Source organism: Pristis pectinata, chromosome 2 (genome assembly GCF_009764475.1).
Source record: "Pristis pectinata isolate sPriPec2 chromosome 2, sPriPec2.1.pri, whole genome shotgun sequence".
Taxonomy (NCBI): Eukaryota; Metazoa; Chordata; class Chondrichthyes; order Rhinopristiformes; family Pristidae; genus Pristis; species Pristis pectinata.
In genome coordinates, this window is record NC_067406.1 from 68,841,415 (window position 1) to 68,854,362 (window position 12,948).

At 37.1% G+C, this 12,948-nt stretch overlaps 1 protein-coding gene across 4 annotated transcripts in view; it reads right to left on the bottom strand.

Annotated features, from left to right (window-relative positions):
- Window positions 1-12,948, bottom strand: part of wdr19 (WD repeat domain 19) — an 89,141-nt gene that overhangs the window by 12,008 nt on the left and 64,185 nt on the right. For 2 of the 4 annotated variants that reach the window (XM_052032475.1, XM_052032494.1), the window contains exons 29-37: window positions 12,413-12,490; window positions 11,530-11,626; window positions 10,248-10,372; window positions 9,484-9,565; window positions 8,469-8,619; window positions 6,830-6,953; window positions 3,964-4,040; window positions 3,531-3,676; window positions 1,286-1,450 (exon numbers count right to left, since the gene is read on the bottom strand). In XM_052032475.1, coding sequence (XP_051888435.1) covers window positions 3,565-3,676; window positions 3,964-4,040; window positions 6,830-6,953; window positions 8,469-8,619; window positions 9,484-9,565; window positions 10,248-10,372; window positions 11,530-11,626; window positions 12,413-12,490 — 846 coding nt within the window. In that variant the 3' untranslated portion in view covers window positions 1,286-1,450; window positions 3,531-3,564. Of the gene's footprint in view, window positions 1-1,285; window positions 1,451-3,530; window positions 3,677-3,963; window positions 4,041-6,829; window positions 6,954-8,468; window positions 8,620-9,483; window positions 9,566-10,247; window positions 10,373-11,529; window positions 11,627-12,412; window positions 12,491-12,948 lie in introns of those variants that run through there. The other 2 variants (XM_052032482.1, XM_052032489.1) reach the window with 1 other exon arrangement.

Here is a 12,948-nt window from a genome sequence, read left to right on the forward strand (position 1 = left end):
GGCATTGACAAGAAACTCGTCTGCACCAACCACAAGTCCTGTAGCTTCACGAGTAGGGAAAAGGCTGGATGTTCCTAACCATCTGAAATTGAGGCCTTTCCACCATCTATGAGGTACAAGTCAGGGTTTTGATTGCATGCTCTCCATTTGTTTGGAGCAGCACAGTTCCAGCAATGCTAAGGATCCTAAACATTCATCCTCTCCACTATCAGTTACAAAGTTCTGTAGTTACTCACCCGGGCTGCTCTAATAGCACCTCCAAACCCACAACTTCTACTCCACTGCCAAGGCAGTAGGCTTGGGGGGGGGGAAGCACCACCAGTTACACACCACTCCTGACTTGGCAATGTATGATTGTTTCTTTGTCATCATTGGGTCTAAATCCTGAAGCTCTCCACTTAACAGTATTGTGGGAGAAGCTTCACCAGAAAGACTAGAGTGTTTCAAGGCAGCAGCTCACTGTGACCTTCTCAAGGGCAGTTAGAGGTGGGCAATAAATGCTGCTCTTGCCAGCCCAGATCCTGAAAATGAGTGAATAAAAAAATATTGTCCATGTTTCAGATTGAGTGGATGGGATAGAGGGACAGTTGTATAAATGATATGTGGACATTAATTACTTTGTGTGTGGAAATGAGTCAATAACCAGATACTTGGGATTGTAAGCTCATCAATAAAATGGATTGAAGAGCATTATTAAAGAACTTGGTGAATTGTTAATATGGATGTAAATCTCCTTGTACTCAGGACACCTATAAATAGTAGATCTATGGTCTAAACATCACAGTTTGGAAATACAGGGTCTGAGTAACTTTAAGGCTTGCTGTATAACCTAAGTGGGGTAATATAAACTGCTAGATTTATCACTTCTGAGTACTTTGAAGACATGGGGTTTGATCACTCTGGCCAGGATTTGAGGGAGGTTTTAAATTGATCTTGTCAGCAGAGCTGAAATGGAAAGATTCATTCACGCTAAATCCATGCCTACAAACGATTCCCCAATATGCAATGCTAGCTTCTACTAGACTAATTTGTTTGGTACACTGTTTAAAATGACGCTAAATTTTTAAAAATCTCTTAACTTGATGTTTTTTGTCTTTATGTAACTTTGAGGGTGATCTACTATGCAACCCACTAAAAAAAGGCAGTTTATGAAATTAACACAGGAGAGTGCAGATGAGATTGTGATGGATAGAGGTAGTATAGTTGAAGTCGCTCTAATATAAAACCCAAAGTCACAATAGAAATTGATTTTTGAATTGCCCATTAATCATGCATTTACTAAAAACTTGATTAAAATTTTAATAATATAAATTTAATTTGCATTTCCTTAGTGCTTATGTACATATTCTGGTCATAAATATTTAAAGGAAACTTAGTAGATCTACACTAAGCTGGTGTTAGGGCTTCATACTCGTCCTCTTGAGCATCTCCTACTGAATCTGCAAAATAACTGGAGCAATGGAAGTTATTTTGACCTTTTGAGCAGTAAACTGACAATTGAACATTTTAATTAAAGTTGTGATATTGCTTTAATTGTTACTTTATATTGAAAGCAATTTCTCCAGAGCCTGTTTGTTACAATTCATGTCACTTTTCAGTTGCAAATCTGCTCTACCACTATTGCTTAAGTCATGAAGATAAGTTGCTCTGGGTTTTCATTTCAAAAAAGCAGCAAATTGTGCATAAAATTTAATTTGTGAAAGTGAGTTATTTCTTCTGTTGGGTCTTTTGCCCAAAGCAGATGTAGTGCTGGAGCAATTACCCCTCTGTATTAGTGTGAGGGTCACGCCAAACTGTGGTGCTGGATTAAATGCCATTAAACTGAAAATGAGCTGCTTTTCAAGACAACACTTGGTTTAAAAACAAATGTGCACAGTATAGAACCAATAGCTAAAGAAATCTCAACTCGAGCATGCACTAATTTAAAGCAGCAATGGGAGGTAAGTCGGGAGAAGTCCTTTTAGACAGTTTTGAACTGATTAATTAAAACCAAATATTATTAATACCATGTTCAGTAACTGCAATATGTTCATAGTGGTTAATATCTTAAGTATTGAGTGGCTAGAAACAACTTGTTGCTCTCAGTCATTCTATAGGACTCGAGATACAAATATAAATAAACTACATTTAGTTCACAGCTATTAATAGAGCTTTTTTAACTGCTTTGAATTTAACTGAAATTTTAAATGGATTGGTTATATCAAAAAGGGTTTGAGAAATTACTTTTAAAGAAGTTTTAATCAAAGGCTTGTTCTCAGTCATGGGGGGGGGGGGGGGGGGAAATTAAATCTGAGTAATAAACCATGTTTGTGTAAAACCACTGAAGAATAGTTCTTGCAATGTAGTTGTTTGGTAATCTGTTTGTTTATTATCTCCCAGTTTCTTCCATTTGTGGCAGCACTGCTGTGCCCTGCGTAAGTGCTTATTAAATATTTGAGTTAGATGGCTAATTTATGGGAAATACAAGTTAATTGCTTATCACTTTCTATCAATGAAGTACTGCTTTACCTGTTGGTGGGCAGTGAACATGGCCCACAGACCCAGGTGTTAAAACTTACCTTCGTCCTTCATGGACCAGGAATAACTGCACTGCCAAAATATTGCCCCACCTGGAATGTGTGAGATCAGCTATTTTCCTGCTTTGCTTGTTGCTGGACAGATGTCTAATAACATAAACAATCATACTGCAAATGATTTAAGAGTGCAAGAGACTTGACTGTGTGTGTGCCCATGGAGTAGATTGGTCTGGCCAAGCTGTACAGGAAGTAAAGATGGATCACTACTTAAGGAATTGAGTGTTAGTGGTCGGTAAGCAGGATGCTACCAGACCTCTTGGTTGAAGGACAGTGCAGAGTTTGAAGGGACTTGATTTAGCATTGATGGAGCACTCCAAAGAACGTCAATGAATATGTATTTGCTCCAAGACATTTTCAATCAGCAGTGTATGTTGGTATCAAAATAATTTTACTAGTTGTGTAAAATTGTAACCATTAACTTGTAATGTTTAGCCTTGTATTATCAAACTACATGGTTGCTGATTTGAATTTGTATAGCTTAAAATCTAATTTGTCAAAGTTAACTTCAAATTAGCACCTGCTACATACCAGAGAACTCTTATGGACTTTTATCCTCTCTGAATTCAGTTACAGTGCTTGTTTAGTGATTCTGTAGCCTGGTCATCCCAATTTCTTACTGCATTGCCTGGGAGTGCTTTAGTTAAATTAGATTTGTATGAGGTAAGATCTCCCAAGTGAATTATCACTAATGATATAACCAGAAAGAAATTCAAGGGTTAATGCATATTTTGTGCTTCATACAGCATAGTCTTTGTTTATTTCATCTACTGAGCAGCTCCATGTTCCAAAAATCACTATTATGGCAGGAACTCAATTTTGCCGCCTTAACTGCTTTCAACTGTTACACCTACTTTGACTAAGTGAACTGCTGTAACCTTATTCTGAGTCTGGATCAGAGGAGATTTTAAATACTTTCAACCACATACAAGAGTTTAAAATGAACTCTATGTATACCTTGTGCATTGCAGGCTCCATTCAAATGTTCTCATTAATCAGCCTCATCCTGTAGGAGGTATGGTGTTGGTTCAATGATTTTTGACAGCTGCTCCACATTCAGTTTTTCTGCACACATAGGACAAGTTTTCTCTGTAGCTAGTAGACTATATTTGAAATTGTGTGAAAAGAAAAACAATGGCATTAATTTACATTGCTAAATGCTCGTGTTCTAATTTTATAAATTTCATGGTGAATTCTATCTGTGCATGCTTAAAGAGCAGAAAGTTGAGAAAATCTGAGCCTAGCTGTTAACTTGGGGGGAGGTGCTTTAAGATTGCTTCCTTTTTAAGATGCCTGATTATGGACAGCAGTTAAAATCACTAGAACCCATGGAACTACCACCACACTTCTTGGAACATGCATGCTGTAAATGTTATAGCTTTTAACTCACATTTTGAATTCTGAGTACAATCCAGGAAAGTCACAGTGGGGACAAACTGTCCAGTCGTCCTTCACCATGTGGCGACCCTGGTAAAACAAATTCCAACTGGGATTGAATACTGTTATACTCTAGTTTCTGTTCATGCTCCTGTGATGACTGTTGTTTACATATTTGAAGAGTTAAATGGCTGGTTGGAATGGAATCAGTCTGCCTTAAAAACCTGAATGTTTCTAAACATTAAGTGAATTCTAGAAATTTGATCTAAATATGCTAAGCCAAAGCAGTTCTGTTTAAGAGCTTTGCCACATCAAAGCATAAAGGGCAGTCTCTGTGTTCTTTAAAAGCTAAACATTTAAAACAACAGTAAAGTTCAAGACTTCTACATAAGTCAAAAGAAGTGAACTGTTTTTGCTGTTGTGTTCATCTAACATTAGTACTTGGGGAAATTGCTTAAGTCAATTTAAGAAGGATGTAATAACCTGGAAAGTGACAGTGAACAATGAAAGATAAATTGTCTGTCAAGCCTAATGGATTTTTTTTTTGAGGATCTAAGAGGTAGAAAGCAAACATGCAGGTGCACAAGAAGACAAATAGTATGTTGGCTTTCATGCAAGAAATTTTGAGTATAGGAGCAAGGATATTTTGCTGCAATTGCACAGTATTTGGAGTCCTGTGTGCAGTTTTAGTCTCCCTACCTGAGAGGAGGATATATTTGAATCTTCACCAGACTGGCTCCTGGGATGGCAGGACTCTGGTGACTACAGGCCTAGTCAACCTAATCACTCCTCAACCAGAGTTTAGAAGGAAGATTGATCACTTTGAAACATGCAAATTTCTGACAGGGCTAGGTGGACTGGATGGGTAGGATATTTCTGCCGGCTTGTGGGGGGCGGTGGTCTAGAAGGAGTTGCAATCTTGGGATATGGAATAAGATTGAGATGAGAAATTATTTTGAGGGTGGTGACCTTGTCCACCACTGGAGGTGGTGGAGACCAAGTAGCTGAATATTTAAGTAGATGTATAGATTTCTACTTGTAAAAATGCATCAGAGTGCAAGGAAAGAGTGGGAATACTATACTGAGATTAGGATCAGCCATTTTGCATTGAATGGTGCAGCAGGCTTGAAGGGGTCTTGTTTTGTATACTGTATGTTTTTGTAAGGGAGAGAACCAATAGATGTGATGTATTTTGAAGTCTTAAGACGTTAGTGTGTTTAAAAATAAATAATTAGTATGTGGGATTGGGGGTAATATCCTAATACTGATTGAAAATTGGTTGATAAATTGGAAACTGAGAAGGAATAAATGGGTCTTTTTTAGGAACTAGGTGGTGAATGGTGGGGTAATGCAGGATTCAATGCTTGCCCCAGTTATATCAATGAATTGAAGGGAAATGATTGTAATTTCAGAGTTTGCTAATGACACCATACTGGAAGGGATTGTGAGTTGAGAGGAAGATGCTTTGAGGCAATTTACACAAGTGGGGTGAATGGGTGAAAACCTGGCAGTTGCCATGTTTAATATGGATAAGTGTGAAATTTATTCACTTTAAGTAGGAAAATTAAAAGGTGGAATATTTAAATGACTGGGAAATCTTGATGTACAAAGGAATCTGGTGTCCTTGTAGATGAGCTACTGAAAGGAAGATTGAGACGCGGCAAATGATATATATTGGCAGTTATTGCAAGAGCTTTTGAGTACAAGATAAAGGATGTCTTACTACAATTATACAGGGCCTTGATTATAGCACTGAGAGTACTGTATACAGTTTCATTTCTCCTTGCCTTCATAGACCCTTGCCATGAAGGGTGTGCAATGAAACTTCACCAGACTGATTTCTAGGATGGCAGGACTGTTGGATGAGGAATAATTGTGTTGACTAGGCCTGTATTCAGTCGTGTTTAGAGAAATGAGAGGAAATCTATTTTGAAACGTACAAAATTCTGACAGGACTCAACAGAGGCTGTTTTCCCTGGTTGGGAGGGCATAAAATACAAAGTCACAGTTTTAGGATGCAGGGTAAACATTTAGGGCTGAGGTGAAGAGAAATTTCTTCCCTTCTTGCACCCATTTTTCTAAATCAAAAATGGATCACAAGTTCAAAGGTGATTCCTATGTCCAGGCAATGACAGTGACTAATGGGTGCAATCAGTCTATTTTGTAGTGTCAGAACTATGGTCTTGGAGAGATGCAGCATGGAAACCAATGCTATTGAGTCTGCATCAACCACCCATTTGCACAAAATACATTAATTCCATTTTTTATTCTCCCCACATTCTCTTAAACTCCCCCAGATTCTACTATTTACCTACACTATGGGCAATTTACAGTGGCCAATTAATCTACCAATCCACATGTCTTTGGGACATGGGAAGAAATGAGCATATGCAGAGGAACCCCACGCGGTTGCAGAGAGAGTGTGCAAACTCCACACAGCTGGCACCTGAGGTCAGGTTTGAACCTGGGTTTCTGGTGCTGTGAGGCAGTGGCTCTATTAGTTTCCTCTACTCTATAAGTAAGCTCCTAGCATCATGGGAGGTATTAAATAATTTCCAGTGGGGTGACACTGGAGAGAGGATTATAGATGAGCCTTCTGTGGCCTCAGGATAATGTTGGAGAATGAGGAAGCAGGATACTCCAATGTGTCTACGTGAAGATGAACAATTTCAAAGGACTTTATGAATTGGTTTTGAGATGAATCATTAAAAACTATATCTAGGATTAGTACAAGTGAAAAGCAAGTTTCTGAAGTCAAAATGTTTATCTTGCATTCCCTGTTGCTCATTAACATTAACGTAAAACCCCACAAAATATTTTAATTTCAGAAACCATTTGCCGTCTTATTAGAATATTTTACTTTATTTTCAAATACTCACGGTAACTATGCAGTAAGGCAGATTGTTTTTACAACCTGGACAGAGCAGCTCACATTCTGGTAGCTGAAAAGCGCAGTATGGGCACGGTGAGGTAGACTCTTCCACTTCTGATGCATCTGGCCGCCTAGTACACACCATTAGCAACTTTTGTTGTTGTTGTTGAAAAGCTAACTGATAATGCACTATAATTTAGTCACACACACACAACCCTCTCCACTACCCATGCCTCCATTTAAGATCTTTTTATCCTAATTCCATCCAATGCCACTCATTTACCATGAGTAGACTCTTAGGAGGTCCAATAGCTGTACCATGCATTATCTGATGTGCATGCTCATTCTTCACCCCACCCACCCCCAGTGTTGCAGTTAATTGTATTATAAGAGAAGCAAAACACAATGCACATTGGGATCTATTTAAATGTTTCATAAGGTTTCTGTGACATTTGTTCATGAAGCATATTTCTAATAGGCAAATAGACAAAAGTAGGAAGCGAAGAAAAAAAGATATGGAAATCTGAAATATAACACTGGGAACACTCAGCATCTGATAAATTGTCTTCATACTGAAGCATTATCTGTTTTCACAGATGCTGTCCAACCTCCTGTATGTTAACAGTATCTTCTGCTTTTAATACAGAAGGAAGCAAATGCAGAAATATTAATGTGGAAATCAGCTTGGTCTTTATAATTATTGCATGCTGTCAATAAGTGCCCCAAACCAGAGAAGGTTGCTAGGCAGTGAGCCTTACAAATGATCAGTAAGAATGGTATCTCTTTAAATTCAACCATTACTACATTTCCCACTCAGATTAGAAGAACTGACCTGGATCTGTGAATAATTATGCAAATATGATGCTCAAAATTTGATGGCTAATAACACAATTTGCTCTGCAGCTTAGCCAAAGAAAAGTGGATTCAAGCCCCTCTCCAGTTAGTTGAACATGAAGCTGATGCTTCAGTGGGACTGCTGGAGGTAAACAATGTGTCTTGCCAAGTCGTCTTCAAAAGCATTTAGTTATGTTTTGGGATTTCCTGAAATCATGAAGGGAACTACATGATGCAAACACCTCTTATTTGTGAAAGTAGAACCAGTATGTCACCATTTGGAACTGTTTTGACATCAATGACCAAAAATATGGTGTGATGCTGCTGGGGTGTGAATCCTTTGGTCAATTACATGCAAAACTGGCTTCCTTACTGTCAGCTTGCTATGATGTAAGCTTGGTCACTTTGATATTAATTATTCAGTCACTGAATCATGGACAAAGTGCTTTCCTGTTTCACATTGTAGTTTTGTAGGATAAAATGCTTTAGGACCAGTTTGCATCAATTTCTGCAGAAGTGTTGTTTTAATGTATTTGAAAACTAAGTGGGTTTTAAATTTATTAATTCTTCATTCCTCCAACCACTTCAGTGACTTGAACTTAGTCATAGTTTAAAACTTCCGGTAAAATCAATAAAGGACCAGGTTCTTGAGTCTAGGATTTTATCTGCATACATATTCACTCTAACCCGTAGGTCTAACTATCTCTAGATATTTTTAACTTGAAGTTGTAAACAAGTGTTCTATCATAGACAATGATTTAACACGAGTAACTATCAAGATTTTTGAAGTGCCGCGAGAAACAAATGCTTACCTAACCATAGCCTCTATCTTCTTTTTATACTTTGCATCAATTTTGTTCCTGTACTCTGGTCTCATCAGCATTGCAGCAAAGCTAAACGCAGAGTTCCTCAATCCTGCTCGGTGACATTCAATTACTGTTGATGTCAGAATGGGTACAATATCTGCCAGAAAGATTTGTATATGAGCAACCTAGAAATTAATTGCTTTGTGATTTTTGATAATGTGGGGAACTAAAGGGCCATAAAATGCAGTGTACTTATAAAACCCAAATCAGAATCTTAACAACAATGGTCAAATATTTTAATAATTTTGAACTAATTTCATTATTATTATTCACATTAACATTAAGTCAAATTGCTTGAAGTAGTGTAGTGCCAAGCAAATCTCATGTGATCTCAGCTGAGTTCTTTGGAGCAACATTGCAATTGCTTCACTGGAGATTTGTGAATGGGTGGGGTTTGGAAAGGGAAATGCAGAAGGAAAGGGCAGTGGTGGTGTGCATGAGTCCTGCCGTGCTAAGACAGGAGATGCTTAACAGACCAGCTGGATGTTAAAAGCCTATGTTTGTATGATAACAACCAAGAATGATTGGGGAAAATCAAGCCTTGCTCCCAATTTGACTTCAACATTCTTGCACCCCCTGGCATGCACTAAGCCAGTTAGGCAAAGTACTGGGAATATATTGCAATAATAAAGAAGGAAAGAATACAGTATGTTTTAATCCATAGTTTAAAGAGGTTGAGTTGAATGAATTGTTTGAGTCTGCAGAATTTATAGACCCTGTTGTCTGTGTTTTGGCAAGTTTGAATTGCATTTCAGAATCTAAAATAACAAGTGAGAGGACTATAATTCATAATTGACTGTATTACCATTAGGTACATATCCCATTTTGTATCTGTAATTGAATGTATACAGTTTACATTACAGTTTGTACTAATGAAGTAGGAATGAATTTTTGTGAAGCCAGACAAATCGTCTAATTTGACAACCCTTTAAAACCAAAAACATTCACATTGGGTACTTACGAGATGGAAACTTGCTGATGTTGTTTGCAACTCTGATAAGCATCCTTGCTCCTTTCATGTGGTCCCCACGCTTCACATGAGTCTAAAAAGAAAGAAGAAATAACTTGCCGAGACAATCTATGGGAAAGTGTTAGGTTGTGCTTTTCTTGAACCAAGCTAACAACCTATGTTATAATTTTCCTAATGCAACTGCTTGATGCTTAATTCACTAACTTGATGTTTAATTCAATTTTTGGCCACTAGGGTGCACAAGATTCATGGTGCAGAAGATTCACTTCTGCAGCAATTTTTCTCCCTTCACTGAGGGGGGGAAAAGTAGCTTTCCACTAGCCCAGTTTACATGAGGTTCTCTAGAGGTGTTGTTGCATTAGTTACCAATTACTCATCTCTGATTCTCAATTCCATTCATTTTTGATAACATGGGGTACTTTAAAGGTCTGAACAGACTGGATTGTTCTATTTTTTTTACAGTTAGCAGCATATTATACCACTTTCAGGGGTGATTAGAAGTGAACATTAAATACTGGCTTTGTCAGCCAAATCCTTTTGCGTGTGGGGGAAAAACGAGTTGCTAAAAGCCTTCTGTAGCCAGTGTAGGTTAAATGTAAGCACATGAAACCTATTAGAATTGACTGATTTGGGACAGTAATGTTAAGCACATGGATATTTTCAAACCAAGTGTCCAGTAAACATGGAATATTCAAGGTCACCAGGCATAAAATCATTCATTCTTATAAGGTACATCATGGGTGTTGGTTTCCTACCTTTACCAGAATGTAGCTGTGCAGAATCATAAGATTTGTTACCATTTCTGAGGGGATTTTGATCTTCTGTGCTTTAAGCTCTGTGTACATACTAAAAAGCACATCATGTGCATTCCTATAGTTTCCTGCAGCAAAGAAAATCATTAAGTAAGTCTCATTAACTTTTCTGTATCTGCATATGTATTACATTTACTCTTTCACACTTGAAATACCACTAACATGTTAGGCTATTAATCTAATTGCTCTGGGAATTTTAAGGTTAATAGATCTATACAAGGAAAACTAAGTTTCTAAATCTGGTCACTTTTTTTTTTGCAGCTAATTTTCAGGAAGAAAAATTTATGAAAAAGCTGCAAATACTTAAAAGCTAAAATGCAATAGTACTACATTGTCTGTCTTTTGAGGAATTATTCCCCTTGGGTTTGCTATCTTGTCCTTTTCCAATGTAAGTTCAAAGCTGTTGTTTGAGTAGACTAACATGGTAGTGTACAGAGGAACTTCAGTAAAACTGTCACTATTTGCCAGGTAATCTGAGAGCAACCTGCATACTTCTATGCATGCAAATGTTAAAATCCTTAAGTCGCAGTCAGAAATTCACTGCAGGGTAGTGGACTGGATTCCAATGCTGAGTTTGTGTGGCAGTAGGAACCTGGGAAAATACACTTCTGTATGAACGTACCAAAAATATGATAAATATTTTTAAATTTCTGAGACGGCCTTCAGAGTCTTTTCTGTCTTAAGTTGCACAGAGGCTGGCTGTAAAGAAATCCTCCTAGTGGTTTCTGCAAGTTCCTGCTAAGACAACTGCCACAGGTAAGTGCAAATTATTTTTTATTATGAGGTCAGTGGCAAGCTTGTAATGGTCATTGCTGACCATTGCATGCCATTGTCAGCATTATTTGTCGATTTAGTCTATTACTGTACAAATGCATTGTTTTTATTAATATCACAAAGGCATTTATTACGCACCTTAAATACTTCGAAATTATTTCAAAATGATAGAGATTATCAAAAATTACTTGATGTACCAGGTCATGTTACTAAAGTGTGTTTCATTTAAGACTTGGGCATCTCCAGGTATTTTCTCTACATTCATAAACTTAAGACTGGTTAAGTTTAATTTTGAGGTTATTCCTGAATAACAATGCATTTACCAGCTGTGTTAACAGTAGAGTATTATTTTTAGATCAGTGCTTTGCAGATATCCTAAAAATGTTCCCTCCCAAACACTTAAAAATAAAAGCAGGCTTCCTCATAATAGTTCTTCTATAGATACTCATACCTGCACATTGTTCTTCTCTGGCAATGATTATGGCTGTTCTGGCTGCCTCCCGATAGTGCTTTAATGCCATATACAGGCGGAAAAGATACTTTGCATCCTGCATTGGGAGAGTTGGGTGGGCAAAAGGAGCATTTTAAATAAAAAAAAATGCATTAAAAGTTTTTTTAAAAATAACTGCATACAGAAGTCCTATAAAATCCTTTTCTGATATCTGATTTTTGTCTCCTTGTTCTATGAAAATACTACAGGAGCATTTAGTTGAAAATCACCATCTTGCATCCCTTTGTCTGAAACCTGATATTACCATTTCTGAAATTAATGAATGAAATACAGGATTTGTTTTGCCTGCTATTCCTTTTGTTAAAACCTAACAAGAAACCAGAATTTGGCTTTCTGTCTTGATCAGAAAGCTGAATCAGAACTATCATTTATAAATAGCTTATGAAATTTTTTTTCATAGAAACCTAAGCATTCTGAACATGTTGCAATTTGTGGATGCAGAAGTGGATTAAAAAAAAATTAAATTGTCCAAGTAAATCCTGTTTAAAAAGATTAATCCAATCATGTAATTAAACAATGAACTGTACTTGTGCTATAAATCTTTTTAAAGATAATGGGGAGAAAAATGTGGCTTTGGTTGCTTGCATTAAATCTGAGAGCAAGGATTTGTGGGAGGCAAGGACAATTGGTAACCTATAGCTCATTTCTCTATTGCAATATTTCTCATTGCAACAGCTTAGTGGATACAACATAGAAGCAGTGTCATATGACTCAAATTTTTGACTTTGAATATATTTCTCTTAAATGGATATGCATTAGATGTACAAAATGTAGCATGCAAACTAAATAACTAGTAATATAAATAGAGGATCAAAAGAATTACCTTGGGCATTCCGTCACCTTCGCCCATTAAATAATCTATCAGCTGATTGGTTAGAACTTCATCCTTGGCTTGTCCAACCTTTAAACATTAAATAAACTTTGAAATTGACCTTTTTTACCCTTACAGCAGTGCTCTCTGCATATCCCAGAAAGATGCACAAACTCCTAACAAGTAACTGCCAGATGCTCCTTTTAGATGAAGAGAGAATAAATAATGAAACTTCTATACAATACACAGAAATATTTTGATTTTTTTTGGGAGAAGTCTTGGTTTTTATAGAGAATTCCATTTGGTTATTGTGAGAAGAAAAATGAAAATATTGCAGAACGAAATGTCATTCTCAACAAAATATCCTGACACGAGGGTTAGGGAACAGATCAGTAGAGTGTTTCCTCAGATTCTCCGATGTCTGCTATGATGGATACTGACTCAAACAACTGGACATCCCTAAGAATAATTTAGAAGGGTGTTAATTTTGCATAGTCAGAAATGTTTCATATTACTATGCATGACCATAGCATTCAAACCCTTGTCAC